The sequence below is a fragment of the Oncorhynchus keta genome, chromosome 6, assembly GCF_023373465.1.
Source record: "Oncorhynchus keta strain PuntledgeMale-10-30-2019 chromosome 6, Oket_V2, whole genome shotgun sequence".
Classification (NCBI taxonomy): Eukaryota; Metazoa; Chordata; class Actinopteri; order Salmoniformes; family Salmonidae; genus Oncorhynchus; species Oncorhynchus keta.
Window position 1 is genome coordinate 19,110,106 of NC_068426.1, and position 20,875 is coordinate 19,130,980.

A 20,875-nucleotide genomic window follows, 5' to 3' on the forward strand; every position below is an offset into this window, starting at 1 on the left:
TACTGGTAAAATGCACGAGGGGGTACTTTAGGGGTACTCCGGGCAAAGCAAAATTCAGTTGGTGGTACAGTAACCCAAACATATATATTTTCGTGTTTTTTACCTTTATTTAACTAGGCAAGTCCGCTAAGAACAAATTCTTATTTACAATGACGGCCTAGGAACAGTGGGTTCACTGTCTTGTTCAGGGGCAGAACAACAGAAATGCGAGAGAAATGTTTGCATTGTGGAGTCCTGATCACCTGCCAACGTGGCTGTTGAAATAGACATTACATGCCAATACCGGCATTTGGCAGGTGGTAATTTTAGGTCCTGCTGGTTACACTTATGGGCATTGTAATAAATATCCTCAGAACACACATTTCTTCTCAGGAAACTACTGCACTTTTAAAACCTCCCTGTAGACATAGCAGGACGCCCGTGTGAAGGGGGGGGGTTCCTCACCCTGTCCCTCTGCTGCTGGGCCCTCTGGTGCTGGGCCTGCTGTTTGAGCAGCCTCTCGGTCTCCAGCTCCAGCAGGCTGAGGCTCTTGCCTTGCTTGGAGAGCGCTGAGACCTGGGGGCCACTCCACACAGTCCCTGACCCTGACCCAGAGATACACCCTGGGCCCCCGGGCTGGGCCTGTTGCAGCAGCTTCAGGATCAGCTCCTGCTGCTGCCGACACTGCTGCTTACGCCTGTACAGCTCCTCCTCCTCACGCCTCTTCTGCTCCTCCTGCTGCCTCCTCTTCTCCTCCCGCCGCTTCCTCTCCTCCTCCTCTCGCTTGGCCCTGAGTTCAGCCTCACGCCGGTCCTGGAGCTGAGGTACAAGAGATGAACAGAGAGAGAGAGTCAGCAAGAGAAAGAGAGGAGAGAGAGGGTGAGAGAGGGGGGACAAAGTCAATAAAGACAGTACCTTCTGTAGCTGCTCCAGAGATGGCCCCTGAGTGGAATGACTCATGGTTAAGTCCCATAGGTTGGCCTCACCTCCTGGAACAGGCCAAACACATTACTGACATACAGCAACATTTTATTTTTTATTTTACCTTTATTTAACTAGGCAAGTCAGTTAAGGACAAATCCTTATTTTCAATGATGACCTAGGGGCAGTTCAGGGGCAGAATGACAGATTTGTACCATGTCAGCTCAGGGGTTTGAACTTGCAACCTTCCGGTTACTAGTCCAACGTTCTAACCACTAGGCTACCCTGCCACCCCATGTAGAAGGACATCTGGGTGAATGAAAAGATGTATAGCTGAGGTCTATCAGTCTTGGAGGATATGCAAGAGTGTGTGCTTGGTGGTTAGAGTGTTGGGCCAGTAACCGAAAGGTTGCTAGATCGAATCCCCAAGCTGACAAAGTAAAAATCTGTCATTCTGCCCCCGAGCAAGGCAGCCACCCACACCTCTCTGATTCAGAGATTGGATTAAATGCGGAAGACACATTTTAGTTAAAGCCATTCAGTTGTACAACTGACTAGGTTTCCCCCTTTCCTTATACAAATATGGTAAACTATATTAGCACCCTTGCACTTGAAAATGGAGTGCAATGGAGCAGAATGTCCTCTTCAAAACTGGTTGAATGGCTATTTTTACCCTGTAGGCACCAGCAACTTACCAGCTGTAGGATAAATTACATTTGCTGAGAATGACCTTGCCTCCAACCAAATTCATTCGAAATCTTAACAATTTAGTCCAGGCCATTTTTGCCTTTGAAATGAAAAATCATAATTTTCCAGAGATTTTTTGTGTGCAGTTGTAAATCAAACAAATACATGTTAACACCAACAGTTTTAAATTATAAATTATTTTTGAAGAACGTGAAACAATATATTTGACCGCATCTGTATAAAGTGTGCTTATATAAAAGGTGTATGTGAAGCAGATAATGATGCAGCGGGTTCCTTTTCAGTACCTGACTGCTGGGAGGCTGAGGTACGCATGTCCCACATAGACCCATTATCTGGTACTGACATGGACCTGTTAATCATGCTAGATTCCCCACTCCTGAAAACAGAAACACATTAGTACACTCACAAATACCCTCATATACATCCAGTGTGTGTGTGTGTGTGTGTTTGCGCCTACCTGTTCATGTGCTGAAACCTTATCTGCAATTGCTGGTATAAAGCTGTAGTGGCTGCTTGTTCTAACTGTTTCTTCAGCAGCTCCTGGTCCATATTGCCCTGCGGAACAAGACCTACAGAGTTACCGTACCAACTATGCCACTGCTTTAGAAAACCACCAAGCACACCAAATACTAGGGATATACAATATAAATTGGTAAGCATATCGGAATCGGCAGATATTACCTAAAAATGGCAACATCGGCCAGATGTCTAGCGCAAAACCGATGTCAAAGCTGTCGTGCATACCTATATAACGTAGGTAGATGACGCTACAAAAGTACAGCGCTACACAGAAGAAAAGCAGAAAAATTCTAAGCACACAGTTCCAACAACTAAACAAGTTCAAGTCGAGCGGTCATTTGAAAGAGGAAGAACATTTTAGAGGGGTTCAAACTTGCAAAAGTACTCTACAAGTGGCTGTGAACAAGCGATTCAGTGGCATACTCTCGGAGCCTCTTTACTGTGTCGCCACCATGCTCGATGCTTGCTACAAGGAGCGCTACTTTGATGCAGACAAGAAACAGGGTTTATGTGAAATGTTAGACAGCTGGACAAGATGGAAACGGACACAGTGACAGTGTGCAACAAGGAAGAGAGGTCACGGACAGACACAGCTGAAACTTCATTGCTTGACACGTATGATGAAATCCTGGTTGAGACTGAACAACAAAACAGCACAGCAAGTAAATGAAATAAATAGGTTTTGATTATGTTTTACTGGTAATGGGGACATACGTAAATGCCAACAAAATAACTTTTTGGTCAGTGTGTGTGTTTCAACTATTTAACTGTACTAGAATGCTTAAAAAGGCCGCTAAAAAAATGTAATCAAATCGGTAGTTTTTTTTGTCAAGGAAAAAAATGGCATATCGGTGCATCCCTACCAGATACACTACTGAGTATCTGTCCTGGATAGATACACGATACAGCTACAAGAGACAATATATACTTTGATACTTTACTTATTCAAATAAAAGTTGTTCACCACAGTCAAGTATCTCTGTGCCTTTGCTGTACCTGGGTTAACTGACAAACTAACCCCACACACGCACACCACTAAACAAACCACCAGTAAACAGAAACACCCAGACAGACGTGTGCTCGCTGACTCACAGAGGACCCCCGAGGTGGTGGAGGCTGTCTCACCAGCAGGGGTGGGGGGGAGGGGCCGGGGGAGAAGGGCACGCGCCCCCACATCTTGATGACGTCACCCAGGGGCTGGAAGCCCTCATCACAACCCCTCTTTACCAGCAGTGTCATGGAGAAGTAGCCTGCCTGGAACCACTCACACATCTCCACAGTGGAGAAGGGACCTGGACCAGGGTCATGACAAAACAATATGAAAAAATATGAAAAAGCCTGAATTCAAAATGTATTAAATTCATTTTTAGATCCTCATCATCTCAACACATGTTGTTAGACATTACTGCAAATTTATTGAGAATAAAATACAGAAATACCTCATTTACGTAAGTATTCACATGCCAGAATCAATACTTTGTAGTAGGACCTTTGGCAGCGATTAAAGCTTTGAGTCGTCTTTGGCATGTCTATCAGCATTTGTACCTCAGCGTTTACTCCCATTCTTACTTAAAAAACAAGATTCTCTGGTCTGATGAAACCAAGATTGAACTCTTTGGCCTGAGTTCCAAGCTTCATGTCTGGAGGAAACCTTGCACCATCCCTACGGTAAAGTATGGTGGTGGCAGCATCATGCTGTGGGGATGTTTTTCAGCAGCATTTGGGAGACTAGTCAGGATCAAGGGAAGGCTGAAAAGGGCAAAGTACAAAGAGATCCTTGATGGAAACCTGCTCCAGAACGCTTAGGAACTCAAGACTGGAGCGAAGGTTCACCTTCCAACAGGACAACGACCCTAAGCACACAGCCAAGACAATGCAGGAGTGGCTTGAACCCGATCGAACGTCTCTGGAAAGACCTAAAAACTCCCCAAATACAGGTGCGCCAATCTTGTAGCATCAAACCCAAGAAGACACGAGGCTGTAATCGCTGACAAAGGTGCTTCAACAAAGTACTGCGTAAAGGGTCTGAATGCTTAAATTTGACTCCAGTTCATTTTTAATAAATTTTCAAAAATAATAACGTTTTCTTGCTTCGTCATTATGGGGTATTCCGTGTAGATTGATGAGAAAAAAAAACATTTAATCCATTTTAGAATAAGGCTGTAATGTAACAAAATGTTGAAATGGTCAAGGCTTCTGAATACTTTCCAAATGTCTAAAAATGGTGAATGTGTGTGTCTACCTTGGATCTCTGCCTGGGGGTCCTTGTAGAACCACTTCATGGCTGCCTCGTGGGAGAGGGGCAGGGCACAGTCCCTATGGGCAGAGTGGGAGTGTGTGTGTCCAGCGGTGTGTGTGTGTGAGTGTGGGGCTGGGTGTGTGAGAGATTGGGAGGTAATGTTGTGGCTCTCCTGCAGTGCTTGAGTGAAACACTCCTCCTCAAGGGATGTGTCCTGCAGAGATGCCACCATCTTTTCAGCCTCCTACAAGGGTGGGAGAGGATTAAAGAAATATGAACATTTACATAACACTACATCACATTCAGCCAGTATATCAATTGTAGTCGTAATCCTGACAATAAATCCAGTACTTGGATGTAAAATTAATGCATGTCTAATTTACATGATAATGCAACCCTACCTGTTGCAAGTGCTTCATGCCCTCGTCCTCCTCCACTTCTCCCCCTGTTGATGGGAGGAGAGATCCAAAGGAGTGAGGAGGCATCAGGCTGGAGAAAGTGGTGGTAGAGGAGGAAGGGTCTGGACTGAGCTGAGCACCACTCCCCGGAGGTGAGCTGCCTGTGAGACCACAGAGAGAACAGGGGGAGAGGGGATGAGACGTGTACAACTACTGTACTAGGGCCACTACTGAGCATACAGGTGAAACATTCTCTGGAGCAGATACAAACTGATGCCCACACAAAGAACCAAGACCACAACACAAACCATACATGAGAAAGCAAATGACAAATTAGGAAACATTTACATTAAGCATTAAACATTAAGAAACAGTAAGTTAGCTATGTTGAACCGACTACAGTAAATGGTTGAATCCCAAACGCACATGTAAACAGAACCAGATTGAAACAGCGATGCTGTCAAACACGTGTTGAATACATTCCGTCTCCGGACTAAACTCCCTCTCCTGCCATCGACATTCATCATCTAAATGTGTGCTGACTGATCAACACTGTGTTAAAATCACTTTTCAGTGTATTTCACAGAAAGTCTGAAATCTCCATTGACAAGTAAAACGTAGTGAGGGGGTTCCACACACTGCACCAGGTTAAAACAGATTCATCGCTTGCGTACATGACTTGCTGTGTGCCAGCCTGGTCTCAAAATAGACATAACTTAGTAAATGTAAACCCGGGATACTGAAATTAGTATGTGGTTCCCCAAACTGTGAGGCACACCACATTATTTTTCTTTTTGGAGGGAGATGGAGACTCAGTCCAGCTTTCAACTTCCTCTTTAAAGTTCTAATAGTAGAATGCACAAGGTGCAATTTCTAAATTGAGTAATGTGTCATCAGTTTCCCTTGTCATGTCAGTCATTGCATATTTTAGAGAGCTATTTAGAAAAAAAAATATGACACAGACAAGTTTGTTTGAGTCACTCATGTCACATGAATATACATTAGCAGGTGGCAAAATGTTTTGACTTGCAAGAAAATTAGCTTTAACAGCAACAGTTTCTCTGCACAGCATGACAAATGTGTAGAACTGCAGGAAATAAGCTTTAAACCAGCAAAATGTTATTTCTGCCAACAAGATGGGAGTGAACAATTAATGAACAGTGCTTGTGCGTAGTGCGCGCGAAGGGGAGCGTGGCATGTTCCCCAATGCTGGAAGGGGGGCCTGAGAGAAAAAGTTTTAGAACCCCTGACTTAAAGGAGAATATTCTGACAATTAATCCTAGTAAAAATTCCATGTCTTAGGTCAGTTAGGATCACCACTTTATTTTAAGAATGTGAAATGTCAGAATAATAGCAGAGAATGACTTCAGCTTTTATTTCTTTCATCACATTCCCAGTGGCTGACTGATATCTTGAGATGTTGCTTCAATATATCCACATAATTTTCCTGCCTCGTGACGCCTATTTTGTTAAGTGCACAAGTCCCTCCTGCAGCAAAGCACCAAACAACATGATGCTGCACCCCCCCCCCTCATGCGTTTGGAAATTGCGCCCAAGGATGAACCAGAATTGTGGGGAATTTTCAAAGCTGTTTAAAGGCACAGTCAACTTAGTGCATCTAAACTTTTTGACCCATTGGAATTGTGATACAGATAAGTGGAATAATCAGTCTGTAAACATGTTGGAAAAATGGCTTGTGTCATGCACAAAGTAGATGTTCTAACCGACTTGCCAAAACTATAGTTTGTTAACAAGAAAGTTGGAGTGGTTGAAAAACGAGTTAATGACTCCAACCTAAGTGTATGTAAACTTCCGACTTCAACTTTATTCTAAAATGGATTAAATAAAACTCTGCAATCTAACACACAATACCCCATAATGACAAAGCAAAAACAGGTTAAGAAATTGTTGCAATTTTTTAAATAAAAAACAGAAACATCTTATCAACATAAGTATTCACACCCTTTGCTATGAGACTTGAAATTGAGTTCAGGTGCATCCTGTTTCTATTGATCATCCTTGAGATGTTTCTACAACTTGGAGTCCAAATGTGGCAAATTCAATTGATTGGACATGATTTGGAAAGCCACACACACACACACACCTGTCTATATAAAGGTCCCACAGTTTTCTGAGCAAAAACCAATCCATGAGGTCAAAGGAATTGTCTGTAGAGATCAGAGTCAGAATTGTGTTGAAGCACAGATCTGTGGAAGGGTACCAAAACAATGTCTGCAGCATTGAAGGTCCACAAGAACACTGTGTAGTAAATGTAAGTTTGGAAACACAACCACTCTTCCTAGAGCTGGCTGCATGGCCAAACTGAGCAATCGGGGGAGAAGGGCCTTGGTCAGGGAGGTGACCAAGAACCCAATAGTCACTCTGCCAGAGTTCTTGAGTTCCTCTGTGGAGATGGGAGAACCTTCCAGAAGGACAACCATCTCTGCTGCACTCCACCAAATCAAGCCTTTATGGTAGAGTGGTTAGAAGGAGGCCACTCCTCAGTAAAAGGCACGACAGCCAGTCTGGAGTTTGACAAAAGGCAAAGATGCTTCAACAAAGTACTGAGTAAAGGGTCTGAAAACTTATGTAAATATGATCTGTTTATTTTTAAGTAATGAGCAAAAATGTGGACATGAGACCAGTGGAAATCTGTCCTTTAGTGTGATGAGTTCTAATTTGAGATTTTTAGTTCCAACAGTGACTTTGAGAGATGCAGAATAGGTGGACGGATGATCTCTGCATGTGTGGCTCCCACCATGAAGCATGGAGGTGGTGTGATGGTGCTTTGCCGGTGTCACCGTCTTGATTTATTTAAAATTCAAGGCACATTTAACCAGCATGACTACCACAGCATTCTGCAGCGATACGCCATGCTATCTGGTTTGCGCTTGGTGGGACTATCATTTGTTTCTCAACAGGAAAAGCAAGCCAAGTGTTCCGCATATGTGGGAACAGACAGGTTGGAAAATCATTTCAGGTGAAGCTGGTTTAGAGAATGCCAAGAGTTTGCAAAGCTGTCATCAAGGCAAACCATGACTACTATGAAGAATCTCAAATTTAAAATATTTAGATTTGTTTAATACTTTTTTGGTTACTACATGATTCCATATGTGTTATTTCATAGTTATGTCTTCACTATTATTCAACCATGTAGAAAATAGTCAAAAGAAAAATCCTTGAATGATTAGGTGTAAACTTTTGACTGGTACTATATTTATTTATATATATATATATATATATATATAGATTTGGATGTATGTATTTTTAGATATAGGCCTATTGTAAATGTGTATTATTGTTGTGCCGCCATCTTTATTGCACAAAGAAATATAAGCGCAAAGAACATTAAGCTGCCTATTATTTTAACAGAGGCAATGAACTGTCTATTGATTAGTAGAGGTCGACCTACTAATCGGAATGGCCGATTAATTAGGGTCGATTTCAAGTGTTCATAACAATCGGAAATCGGTATTTTTGGACGCCGATCAGGACAAAAATATATTTTTTTACACCATTATTTAACCTTTTTGGGATAGGGGGCAGACTTTTCACTTGCGGATGAATAGCGTGCTCAGTGAACTGCCTCCTACTCTGTCCCAGATGCTAATATATGCATATTATTATTATTATTTGATAGAAAACATTGAAGTTTCTAAAACGGTTTGAATGATGTCTGAGTATTAACAGAACTCATATGGCAGGCGAAAACCTGAGAAAAATCCAACCAGGAAGTGGGACATCTGAGGTTTGTAGTTTTTCAAAGCTTGGCCTACCGAATACACATTGAGATATGGATGAGGTTGCACTTCCTAGGGCTTCCACTGGAAGGCAACAGTCTTTAGAAACTGGTTTGAGGATTCTACTAAAAAGGAGAGGCTCATAAGAACTCTTTTAGTGAGTGGTCTGGCAGAGAGCCGTGGTCTCATGACGCACGCTCCCGACAAAGTTACCTCTAGTTCCAATGCTTTTTTGAAGACAAATTAATTCTCTGGTTGGAACATTGATGTTTTATGTTAAAAACATCCTAACGATTGATTCCATACATCGTTTGACATGTTTCTAAAGGACTGTAACAGAACTTTTCGAGTTTTTGTCTGGATGAAGTGCCTGCGCCTCATGAAGATTGATTACTAATATATATAATATAATAATATATATATATATATATATATATATATATATATATATATATATATAATATATAATATATATGCCATTTAGCAGACGCTTTTATCCAAAGCGACTTACAGTCATGTGTGCATACATTCTAGGTATGGGTGGTCCCGGGGATCGAACCCACTAACCTGGCGTTACAAGCGCCATGCTCTACCAACTGAGCTACAGGACCACCTGAACACGCTAACAAGTGGCTATCTGGACATAAAATATTAACTTTATGGAACAAATCAGTCATTTATTGTCGACCTGGGATTCCTGGGAGTGCCTTCTGATGAAGATCAAAGGTAAGTGAGTATTTATGGTGTTGTTTCTAACTTTGTTGATTCCAAAATGGCGGATATTCCTCTGGCTGTTTTGGGTTCTGAGCGCCGTTCTCAGATTATGCTTTTTCCGTAAAGTTGTTTTGAAATCTGACACAGCTGTTGCATTAAGGATAATTATCTTTAATTCTGTGAATAACACTTGTATCTTTTATCAATGTTTATTATGAGTATTTCTGCAAAATCACCAGATGTTTTGGAATCAAAATATTACTGCACGTAAGGCGCCAATGTAAACAGATTTTTGGATATAAATATGGACATTATCGAACAAAACATGCATGTATTGTGTAACATGTCCTATGAGTGTCATCTGATTATGATCAAAGGTTAGTGATTCATTTGATCTATATTTCTGCTTTTTGTGACTCCTATCTTTGCCTGGAAAAATGGCTGTGTTTTTTCGACTTGGCTATGACCGAACAATCATGTGGTGCTTTCGCTGTAAACCTGCAAGGAACCCCTGCGCTAGAAAGGTTGACTAGGCAAGTCAGTTAAGAAAACATTCTTATTTTCAATGACTGCCTAGTAACGGTGGGATAACTGCCTTGTTCTGGGGCAGAACGACAGATTTGTACCTTTTCAGCTCGGGACTTAATCTTGCAAACTTATGGCTAACTAGTCCAACCACCTGCCTTACATTGCACTCCACAAGGAGCCTGCCTGTTACGCGAATGCATTAAGAAGCCAAGGTAAATTGCTAGCTAGCATTAAACTTATCTTATAAAAAACAATCATAATCACTAGTTAACTACACATGGTTGATGATATTACTAGTTTATCTGCGTTGCATATAATTGATGGGGTGCGCATTCGCGAAAAAGGACTGTCGTTGCTCCAACGTGTACCTAACCATAAACATCAATGCCTTTATTAAAATCAATACACGAGTATATTTTTAAACCTGCATATTTAGTTAATATTGCCTGCTAACATGAATTTATTTTAACTAGGGAAATTGTGTCACTTCTCTTGCATCGGAGTCAGGGTATATGCAGCAGTTTGGGCCGCCTGGCTCGTTGCGAACTGTGAAAACTATTTCTTCCTAACAAAGACAGACAAATTTTCCAAACGGGGGATGATTTAACAAATGCACATTTGCGAAAAAAGCACAATCATTGCACTACTGTACCTAACCATAAACATCAATGCCTTTCTTAAAATCAATACACATAAGTATATATCTTTAAACTTGCATATTTAGCTAAATGAAATCCAGATTAGCAGGCAATATTAACCAGGTGAAATTGTGCCACTTCTCTTACGTTCATTGCACGTAATTATGACATAACATTGAAGGTTGTGCAATGTAACAGCAATATTTAGACTTAGGGATGCCACCCGTTAGTTTATGACTTCAAGCCTATCAACTCCCGAGATTAGGCTGGTGTAACCGATGTGAAATGGCGAGCTAATAGCTTTTCAATCGGTGACGTCACTCGTTCTGAGACTTGGAGTAGTTGTTCCAATTGCTCTGCAAGGGCCGCGGCTTTTGTGGAGCGATGGTAACGATGCTTCGAGGGTGGCTGTTGTCGATGTGTTCCCGGTTCGAGCCCAGGTAGGGGCGAGGAGAGGGACGGAAGCTACTGTTACACTGGCAATACTAAAGTGCCTATAAGAAAATCCAATAGTCAAAGTTATATGAAATACAAATGGTAGAGAGAGAAATAGTCCTATAATTTCTATAATAACTACAACCTAAAACATCTTACCTGGGAATATTGAAGACTCATGTTAAAAGGAACCACCAGCTTTCACATGTTCTCATGTTCCGAGCAAGGAACTTAAACGTTAGCTTTTTTTACATGGCACATATTGCACTTTTACTTTCTCCAACACTGTTTTTGCATTACTTAAACCAAATTGAACATGTTTCATTATTTATTTGAGGCTAAATTGATTTTATTGATGTATTATATTAAGTTAAAATAAGTGTTCATCGGTCGACCTCTATTGATTAGCACTGCAATTGATAAAACAGGGACATGTTTGAAAGACAAGTGGTTCTGAGCTTAATTCAATATTACATTAGGTAAAGAAACCAGGAATGCAGACAGGCTCTGAGCTAGTGTGTACAACACACCACCTGCAGTTATGTTGGCTACCTACTGATCAAAATAGGATGTTATGATTTTTTAAAAACTCAATGACATGTTTTGCTAAAATAAAGGTTTAAGGAAATACAGGCATGCACCACATTACTACAAACAAAAGAGGTCAATCAAGCCTGATGGTCTTGCAAGTATAAAAGCAAAGCTTGCATTCATTGATTCTTTTACAAAGCATAAAAAAAGGTAGCGTAATGAGATTTCTTACTGTGGTGTGTGAAGAATCCAAAACTCTACCTTGTATGCGGTACAAATCACATTATTGTGGAAGCACCTCCTCTAAGAGTATGAATGAGGCTGTTTGAGAAGGTTTGAACCCTAACAAAACTGCCTACACATAGTTTGAAGCACAACACCAACACAGCTACTGTAGTAAGTCAAAGCTGAGTGGTGGAAAATCTTGGTAGAGCATGGGTGGAATAGGCATTGTGATGCTCATGTGAATTTCCTTTATTTTTCGGCTTCAGACTAATGCATATTCTCACAAACATTTTTTTTGTTTATAAATTATAGAATTCGTAGTTCGTTGTCTAATTAGCTACCAGCTAAGAAACAAAATGACAAACACGTTGAAAACAGCTACTGCAGCATCTATTTTGCTATAAATGTGCTCCTACTTAACTTCTATTTTTATTCGCAAATGCGAATGAAATGCTTGCATTGCGGAGCCCTGACAACCCACCAATGTGGATGGTGAAAGACATTTTACCCATCAATGCCAAAATCTACCCACATTTGGCAGGTGTTACTTTTAGATCTCTTGCATGTCATCATGGCAAACCTGACATCTAAAGACACAGTGTACATGTATCAATAGAAAAATAGTGCTTTTACACAATATAGAAAACTAATATACCACAAACGACTTCGTAATTTCAAAGAAAGGTATTTGTTTAAACATTTGAGCTTTTATAATAAATACATGTCTTTACATGTTAGTTTAGGGCACAACATGTGCTTCAAAAGTAGCTAGAATGAATATAGGCTGTATCTCAATAAAAAAAAAATCTTATTTTCTGGTGCTACTAAATATTATGTGCTGCTCCTAACCTTTAAGTTGGGAACACACTAACAATATTTTTTCAATTTAGAGCCCTGAATTCAATATTTAGCCCCATATACTACCCACCATTGCGACCTGTACGCTCTCGTTGGCTGGCCCTCGCTTCATACTCGTCGCCAAACCCACAGGCTCCATGTCATCTACAAGACCCTGCTAGGAAAAGTCCCCCCTTATCTCAGCTCGCTGGTCACCATAGCATCTCCCACCTGTAGCACACGCTCCAGCAGGTATATCTCTCTAGTCACCCCCAAAACCAATTCTTTCTTTGGCCGCCTCTCCTTCCAGTTCTCTGCTGCCAATGACTGGAACGAACTACAAAAATCTCTGAAACTGGAAACACTTATCTCCCTCACTAGCTTTAAGCACCAACTGTCAGAGCATCTTACAGATTACTGCACCTGTACATAGCCCACCTATAATTTAGCCCAAACAACTACCTCTTTCCCAACTGTATTTAATTTATTTATTTATTTTTGCTCCTTTGCACCCCATTATTGTTATTTCTACTTTGCACATTCTTCCATTGCAAAACTACCATTCCAGTGTTTTACTTGCTATATTGTATTTACTTTGCCACCATGGCCTTTTTTGCCTTTACCTCCCTTCTCACCTAATTTGCTCACATTGTATATAGACTTGTTTATACTGTATTGTTGACTGTATGTTTGTTTTACTCCATGTGTAACTCTGTGTCGTTGTGTCTGTCGAACTGCTTTGCTTTATCTTGGCCAGGTCGCAATTGTAAATGAGAACTTGTTCTCAACTTGCCTACCTGGTTAAATAAAGGTGAAATATATATATTTTTTTTTACCTTGAGTGGGCACGTGGTTGGTTTTGGAGGGGTGGGAGATGGGTGCCAAGGGAGCCTCTGGGGCACAGGGGGCAGGGAGAGGGTCTGAGGAGGGAGGGGCCGAGACAGCAGGAGGAGATGGAGTCCTGTACTTGACCACCCCCTCACATGCTGCTTCACACTCATCTGGAGAGAAAGAGGGTGAATGTGCATTCTACGAAAGCAGAAAGTTATTCTGTTAGTTGTTTACTATAGCCAGGGAAAGTGTCTCACCTCCGTCAGTGTAGTTATCCTTAAAGTTGTCCTTGCCTTCCTGACCGTTGTCCTTGACTTCCTGACCGTTCTCATCTTCCTCTAGAGCTTCAAACTCCAGATCCTCTTCAGTGATGGTGCCCTTGGAGCCTTTCTGCTCGGACAAGCATAAGGTTCAGAATAGACATAAGTAACATGCAAACACACACACGTAGACAAACAGACAGAAATAATGCCTGCCAGCCAACACACACCTTGATGCACATGAAGGCCCCCGAGGAGTCAAAGGTGCCCATCTCTCCATCCTCTTCATCAGTGCACCACTCAGGAAGGCCGTCCCTGTCGTCCTCCCTGCGGGGGCCCTCGCTGTCACGGAAGTCAAACTCAAACTTCCTCCGGCCGCCATGATCACGCCAGCCTGCAGACCGGGGACCCCCATCTGTTTGTGTGATTTTGATTTGAGAAGGAGTGTCCATCAGACATGGAAAACATGCAAAGTATACACAACATTAGTCTTAAGTAGAGGGTGTGTGAGTGGTTAGGTGTGTGTCAGTGTGTACCGTCACGGCGGGTTCCTGCAACTCTCCAGGCTGGCTGCTCTCCCCCTCCTCCTCCTGCTGCTGCTGCCTCTTCCTCCTCCTCCCGAAGGGTACGCCAGTTACCACTGTCGGCACGCCAGGAGTCCTTCCTGCCAAGAGGTCCCGCCTCCTCAAACCCTGGACGCACTACCTCAGCACGCCTGATTGGCTTCTCAAACTTGGGCCTCTCAGCTCTGACAGAAGGAAAGACGATAAACAACCATCAATATGATCGAATGATAACCATCTGGGGGCGAGGGCAGCATAGTATAGGACAGTGAGCCTACCGGTCATCCCAGCTTTGGCTGCGGAGCATTTCTCGGCCACGACCGAAGCCCACCTCTCCATCATCAGGACCTCCAGGAGCTCTTTGGTAGAATGCACCTTCACCTCTTCCTCTCCCTGCCCAAACAAACATTAGAAATTCCTTCAGGGGCCTAGTCAGCCGGTTAATACATTTCCATATGTATAGTTGCACCGTCCTGATCACTCCAGGTGGTAACTAACTGCACCGCTACCTCTGATGCCTCCTCCACGACCCTTGGCCACACCTGCAGGGGCGGCCCCGCCTCCTTTTCCCATCAACCTCAGCACAGCCACACTGTTCACAGACATGGAGAAGTTTCTCTGCAGGACAGAAGGAAGGAAAATGACGTTGACACAGAAAGACATTTTGTCAACATACACTGAAACAGGATCAGCACATCATGGGTGAAAGTAGCAACTAAGATCTGAGAGTTAATCCTGGCCAAATACTTCTCAGGGATCAGAGCAGCAAACCTCTAACTCAATAACCACTCCTATATCTCCTGCAGTCTCACCTGCTCCTCCTCAGTTAGAGGCTCCAGTGCCAAAGGCTGCACAGGCTCATCCTGCAGGATAGCACCAAACTCCTTATCCTGCGTGATATCCTCTGGGGGCTGGGAACACAGTTTGGTTTACTTCAAACCCACTAGTCATAACCGGCCAGACACCTTTAACACAAACAGCTGTATTGGAATCCTCATTAGAGTGAATCACTCTATACATAAGCTTACTTTGTCATCTTTGATATAAAGTGCTAGCATCTCCTCACGACCATAGCGGTAATCGGCCAGCTTGGACTTTGGCAATGCTGGGGAGGGAGGGGGGGACGTCACACTCCGCCCTCTGGATAGTGCACGGAGCCTGGGGAGAAGAAATCACCATCAGCACAATCCATGCATGCATAAATAACACTTCAAATGCAATCATTATTACTGACATAATAGTACTGGGCCATGTGTAAGACTATATCCATCTATTATCTTCACCTCAAGTTTAAGTTGGATATGCATCGCCCATTATCTTCCCCTAGACAACTAAGGGCAACAAGCAGGAGCAGAATAAAAACAGTACACAATACAACGCCAATGATTATCTTTTAGTACAATTTTGAGATGAATTATTGGCAATGTAGCAAGAATTTATGTGTGCGGGTGCTCTTATTGAATGATTGGAGTAGGGATAAGGACAGGCCCAACTAAGTGTAAACACCTGCTGATTGACGCATTTTGAAGGACAACTTGCGACATTCCATTATTTTAAGATAGCTACATACAAGTTGAAGAATCATCAATAAACACAATGTGGTTCTCTTTTCTTTACATTCTAAAACTGAAATGACCAAGGTCATGCACTCACTCTGAAAACAAGCCAATGGGGAAAGAGAAAATGGAGAAGGATTGAATGCAGTGTGCTGGGAATGGGCCAATGAGGAAACAGAAGAGTTTGTTATGGGCCAGGAATGTAAGCAGGGAGGAAAGAAGAATGAACGAGTTAGAGAAGGAAGAGATGCGTCACCATTCTGGGCCGAAGTTAAGTGTTTCAGCAGTCATACTCCTCTCTTCAACTGGAGCTCAAGGCTTCTGTTGGCACAACAAGGACAACAGTCAAATCATGACATGGCACCACATAATCAACCAATCAAATGTCCTCTTTGGGAAGTAATGAATTAAATACTATCTCCTACCACACAGCTCAAACACTTGTACTCAATAACACACATCCACATATAGGACACAACAATATGCCAGGGCAACATTACAGAGTGAGTGGAGCTCTAACCTTGTCCAGAGGATTGAACCAGTTCGGTCCAGATACGACGAGGGGGTTAAAGGCTATTTGGTTCTTCTCTGTGCAGTGGTTTAGAGTGGGTGTACTTGGGCCAAACAAATCTGTTACACTGAGCAAATAGCTGCAGGGCTCTGGGAAAGGGGTTAGGTGAGGTGACGGAGTGACCAAATGTGACAGCAAGCTCACCAATCAACAAATGAAAACAAAATGTTTACAGACAAATAGCACCAGGAATTACAACATGGGAGTTGATCATAATAATTGACCATGAAGCAAAATTGTGAAGAACAGGAGATCACAGGGAGCGATATGTGTATCTTCTTCACATGCATTTATTATTCTCTCCACTTCTGTCTTCTTACTCCTGCTTGAGTATTTCCATCGGATCTATTGTTCCTCCTTGTAAACACCTGGGGAAATGAGACATTCAATTTAGTTTTCACATGCAAATAATATTTACCACACTAAAGTTGTTATAACTGTTGTTATAAGTGTAACTGTTGTTATAAGTGTTTTCACTTTAGTTGTGCATTGACAGTTCGTATATTTCGTCTATCTAAGCTGAAGGCCAGCTTAATTTCCGAGCTCTGTTCATAGCTAAACTATTCACAGCCGACTAAGTAGCAACTAGTTAACTGTGCCAACTGAACAATAACGTTAGCTAGCTAGAAGAATGAATGAGTTAGAGAAGGAAGAGATGCGTCACCATTCTGGGTTAAGTGTTTGAGCAACACGCCCCCCTTCGCTAACTACGTTACCTAGCTAACTTTGCAATTACATAACACGTCGTAGCCAACTGGTTTCGATACAAAACATGTTACAATTAAGTTAAAATAGAAAGTGGCAAATTTAAAATGCACTCAATGTAACTGTGGTGTTTTCGATTAACCACAAATGGCAAACAATTCGTAGTTAGTATCTGCTGAAGTCAGCTTGGAACATTGAATTAGCCATTTGCACATTCGAACGAATCACTTCAAACAAAAGTGAAGAAAACTTGACTTTCATTTGAAGTTGCACAAGAACATTTACCTAATTGAACCAGTTTGCTAAAATTAACTAACGTATTTGCAGCCAGCTAACTAACCTAGCTGAACAACGGAGGTAAATACCTAACGTTAGATGAGTAACCATGAAAAGCAGTGAGCAGCCCTCTACCCCCTCCGACTCGCAACGCACATCTCAACTTTAGGCTGCTGCTTTGGCCTGCACTTCTGCTAGCTAAACGTAGCTAATATGGTTGCACATTGCGCGGATAATGTTACTAGCTTGCTAATTAACAAGCTAGTTAGCTAACCATCTTGACACAATCCATGAGAAATTAGCATGATATTAATCGTAAGCAGTGCAATTTATTATATTGCAGTATAATGTTTGCCTAAATAATCGTGCCAATTTTTACTTACCTTTTGTTGAAAGCTGGTCGCACTAGCTAGCCAGCTAAGTTGCCAGCTAGCCAGCTACAACTTAGCTAGCTGGTAGCTGCAAATTTTGCGAAATTGGAATGTAGCTAACGTTAGTTAAGTCCTCTTTTTAACAACATATGCGTGTATTTCGCAATGACCTGTATATCTCCAGGTTTCTTCCTTGCAACTATATTTTGAATATTTGCTTGAACCACGTTTAATTATAATTTCAACTGACCAACGTTCGCTGCGAATATTTTCATAACTCGCTTTCTCGTCTTGTTTGTGTTTTAGAAAAATGGCCTCTCTCCTTGCATTATTTGACAGCTGTTATTTTTTTTATACCTCTATCGAGAATTCAGGCGAACTAGTTGTTGGTGCTTTACCGCCACCTCTCTGACTGGAGTGGGACAAACACGCCCCCCCCCCCTCACTCTTTCTTTGACACCTTATTATGTTGGGCCTGTATGCATTCCTACACAAAGGCCCTCGCCACTGGCTCCAGGTCATCTATAAGTCGTTGCTAAGTAAAGCCTCACCTTAACTCAGCTCACTGGTCACCATAGCAGCACCCACCGGTAGCACACGCTCCAGCAGTTATATTTCACTGGTCACCCCCGAAGCCAATTCCTATTTGGCCGCCTTTCCTTCCAGTTCTCAGCTGCCAATGACTGCAAAAATCACTGAAGCTGGAGACATATCAATTCAATTCAAGGAGCTTTATTGGCATGGGAAACATGTGTTAACATTGCCAAAGCAAGTGAGGTAGATAATATACAAAAGTGAAATAAACAATAAATATATCAATATATCTCCCTCACTAACTTTAAGAATCAGCTGTCAGAGCAGCTCATAGATCATTGCACCTGTACATAGCCCATTTGTAATAGCCCATCCAACTACCTCATCCCCATATTGTTATTTCTTTTTTTGCTCCTTTGCACCCACAGTATCTCTACTTGCACATTCATCTTCTGCACATTTATCACTCCGGTGTTTAATTGCTAAATTGTAATTACTTCGCCACTACGGCCTATTTATTGCCTTACCTCCCTAATCTTACCTCATTTGCACACACTGTATATAGATTTTTTGTATTGTAAATGAGAACTTGATCTCAACTGGCCTACCTGGTTAAATAAAGGTGAAATAAATCAAATAAACAGAGAGAGAGACTTTCAATTTCAAAGACAAGTAAACTGACAGCTTCCACTGCACCTCTTCTTGAGCACTTTTCTCCGTGGTTTCTTGCGTCCCTGAGCGAGCTCAGCCGCTGCCCTGGGTGCTAGTTGTGGTGATGGTGGAGGCAGAGGTACAGGAGAACTACTCACCTGAGTGTCGTGAGTGCATGTACATGGGCACAACACCACTGGGACTTAAGGATAAATGTCTGAAGAAGATTTGCCAACGCTACAACGGCAAGCCACCCTGTATGATACCCTTGGCCACATTCCCGTCTACTCAGCCTACACCTTTAAGCACTCTGACGGCACCAAAAAGGTTAATGTGCCCTAGATGTATGAGCCACAGGTATTTTTACAGACTCCTGTATCTAACAGGATCTCTGCAACTTTGCCTTGTGGTCGTGCCTACAGATGAATGAATCAGTTTCACTGTCATTGGCTAAAGTAACAACTCTATGGCCTTTGTGCAAATAGAATGAATAGTGAGAAATATACTGTTGTGTTAAGAATGTGCATTCAAAGAGAGATTCCATGAGGTTCCACTGGCTGTGATTCCTTGAGTACAACTATTCTGCTTTCCTTACTAATCCTCAGCTCTCTATCAGCTCTAAACAGTGTCTGATTTTGGGGAGATGCAGCCCTTTCCTCAAGGCGACCTCCATCGCAGTTTTGAGGATGCTCAGGTGGTGCTGGAAGACTACTCCAACACTGTGAACTTTGAGCGTGGCCACCTGAACCCAGGCGAGCACCAGTCTGACCCCAACGACAAGGCAGCCACTTAAACCTTGACCAACGTGGTGCCTCAGGTCCGGGAGTTCAACATCGGCCCCTGGAAGACCCACGAGCACACCATCCGCCACCGCCTCAACAACTACTGCCGCCGCACCGCCTTCATGGTAACTGGTGTCACCACCTCCGGGAACATGATCAGTCGCCACAACATTGACCACGTGACTGTCCCCATCTACTTGTGTTCAGGCCTACTGCTGCATCAACTACGACCGCAACGCGCCCTTTGAGGAGCGCTCCAAGTTCCCAGCCTATGTGGCCCACGGACTCAATGAGAAAGAGAGGCCTGAGGTGGTGGAGATATCTGTTCAGCAGCTGGATAACTTCCTCAAGAGTGTCAGCTTTGTTGACAATACCTTTCAGATCTTCTATGATAACTGTGTGCCACCTGATAATGGCCTGCACATGCCTTGACACTATACTTAGAATTATGTGTTGTGTGATTTACTTGACCTGTAATGTAATGTAATGAAAAAGGAGGTAAATCTGATGTTGTCTTTCCTAAATACTTACATTTACATTACATTTAAGTCATTTAGCAGACGCTTGCGGTTCGCTTCCTCCATTTATTTTCTCTCAGAACTCGTACAGTATATCATGATCTCTCACCTCATATATCGAATGTATAGCCTCACTCACTCACTCACTCACTCACTCACTCACTCACTCACTCACTCACTCACTCACTCACTCACTCACTCACTCACTCACTCACTCACTCACTCACTCACTCACTCACTCACTCATTCTCCTTTGTCTCTGATACCAGTCTATACCATGGAAGTTCTTGTGTGCGTTATCTGTCTGTGGTTTTGTGCTAACCTACTATTACCACTGCCTTGCCACTGAAACTCACCTGATGCTGAAGGCCATTTGTTCTCCACAAAGAGAGATTAGAGAGCAGGTTTTACATTTTACAGCATTTTAAGCGTAAGTGGAGAGAGGAAAGACTGAGATGACAAGACAAAAAAGAGGGTTGATGGCAGAATGCTTTGCACAGGAGGGTTCCACACAGCTCACTGTAATTGGTCGTCTCAGTAGATTGTAGTGTTCCATGAGAGTGGTCTTATGATAGGTGACAGCCAATTCAAGGCCTGTCATACTCTGATTAGACAATCCAAGGAATTGAATGAAAGGCAGCATTGAAGAATATGTGAAAATGTGACATACTGCCTAGAACGTGACGTAATCCTGTAGTTTATAAAGTACCACAGTATGAGTCATAATACCCATAAAACTTAGCGGTCAAACACGGAAATGATTCCAATAACTTACATCATTAATGTTTTCCATATGGGATTTTCGAAACACTTAAAATAAGGGTGTGTTTCGTGTCGGTTTACCC

The 20,875-nt window shown here is 42.4% G+C and overlaps 1 protein-coding gene and 1 pseudogene across 2 annotated transcripts in view; one reads left to right on the plus strand and one right to left on the minus strand.

Moving 5' to 3' along the window:
• LOC118385167 (GRB10-interacting GYF protein 1-like) overlaps positions 1 to 17,889 on the minus strand; it is a 32,121-nt gene extending 14,232 nt beyond the window's left edge. Inside the window, exons 1-19 of one of the 2 annotated variants that reach the window (XM_035772067.2) lie at positions 17,558 to 17,889; positions 16,143 to 16,561; positions 15,879 to 15,943; positions 15,350 to 15,397; positions 15,095 to 15,224; positions 14,879 to 14,977; positions 14,576 to 14,684; positions 14,345 to 14,459; positions 14,040 to 14,251; positions 13,734 to 13,918; positions 13,501 to 13,633; positions 13,249 to 13,413; positions 4,768 to 4,925; positions 4,370 to 4,610; positions 3,253 to 3,419; positions 2,066 to 2,163; positions 1,893 to 1,984; positions 895 to 968; positions 445 to 798 (exon numbers count right to left, since the gene is read on the minus strand). In XM_035772067.2, the coding sequence (XP_035627960.1) occupies positions 445 to 798; positions 895 to 968; positions 1,893 to 1,984; positions 2,066 to 2,163; positions 3,253 to 3,419; positions 4,370 to 4,610; positions 4,768 to 4,925; positions 13,249 to 13,413; positions 13,501 to 13,633; positions 13,734 to 13,918; positions 14,040 to 14,251; positions 14,345 to 14,459; positions 14,576 to 14,684; positions 14,879 to 14,977; positions 15,095 to 15,224; positions 15,350 to 15,397; positions 15,879 to 15,913 (2,415 nt within the window). In that variant the 5' untranslated portion in view covers positions 15,914 to 15,943; positions 16,143 to 16,561; positions 17,558 to 17,889. Of the gene's footprint in view, positions 1 to 444; positions 799 to 894; positions 969 to 1,892; positions 1,985 to 2,065; positions 2,164 to 3,219; positions 3,420 to 4,369; positions 4,611 to 4,767; positions 4,926 to 13,248; positions 13,414 to 13,500; positions 13,634 to 13,733; positions 13,919 to 14,039; positions 14,252 to 14,344; positions 14,460 to 14,575; positions 14,685 to 14,878; positions 14,978 to 15,094; positions 15,225 to 15,349; positions 15,398 to 15,878; positions 15,944 to 16,142; positions 16,562 to 17,557 lie in introns of both variants that reach the window. The other variant, XM_035772066.2, reaches the window with a different exon arrangement.
• A 965-nt stretch (positions 17,890 to 18,854) lies between these two features.
• LOC118384840 (endonuclease domain-containing 1 protein-like) lies at positions 18,855 to 19,944 on the plus strand (annotated as a pseudogene).
• The last annotated feature ends 931 nt before the right edge of the window (positions 19,945 to 20,875 follow it).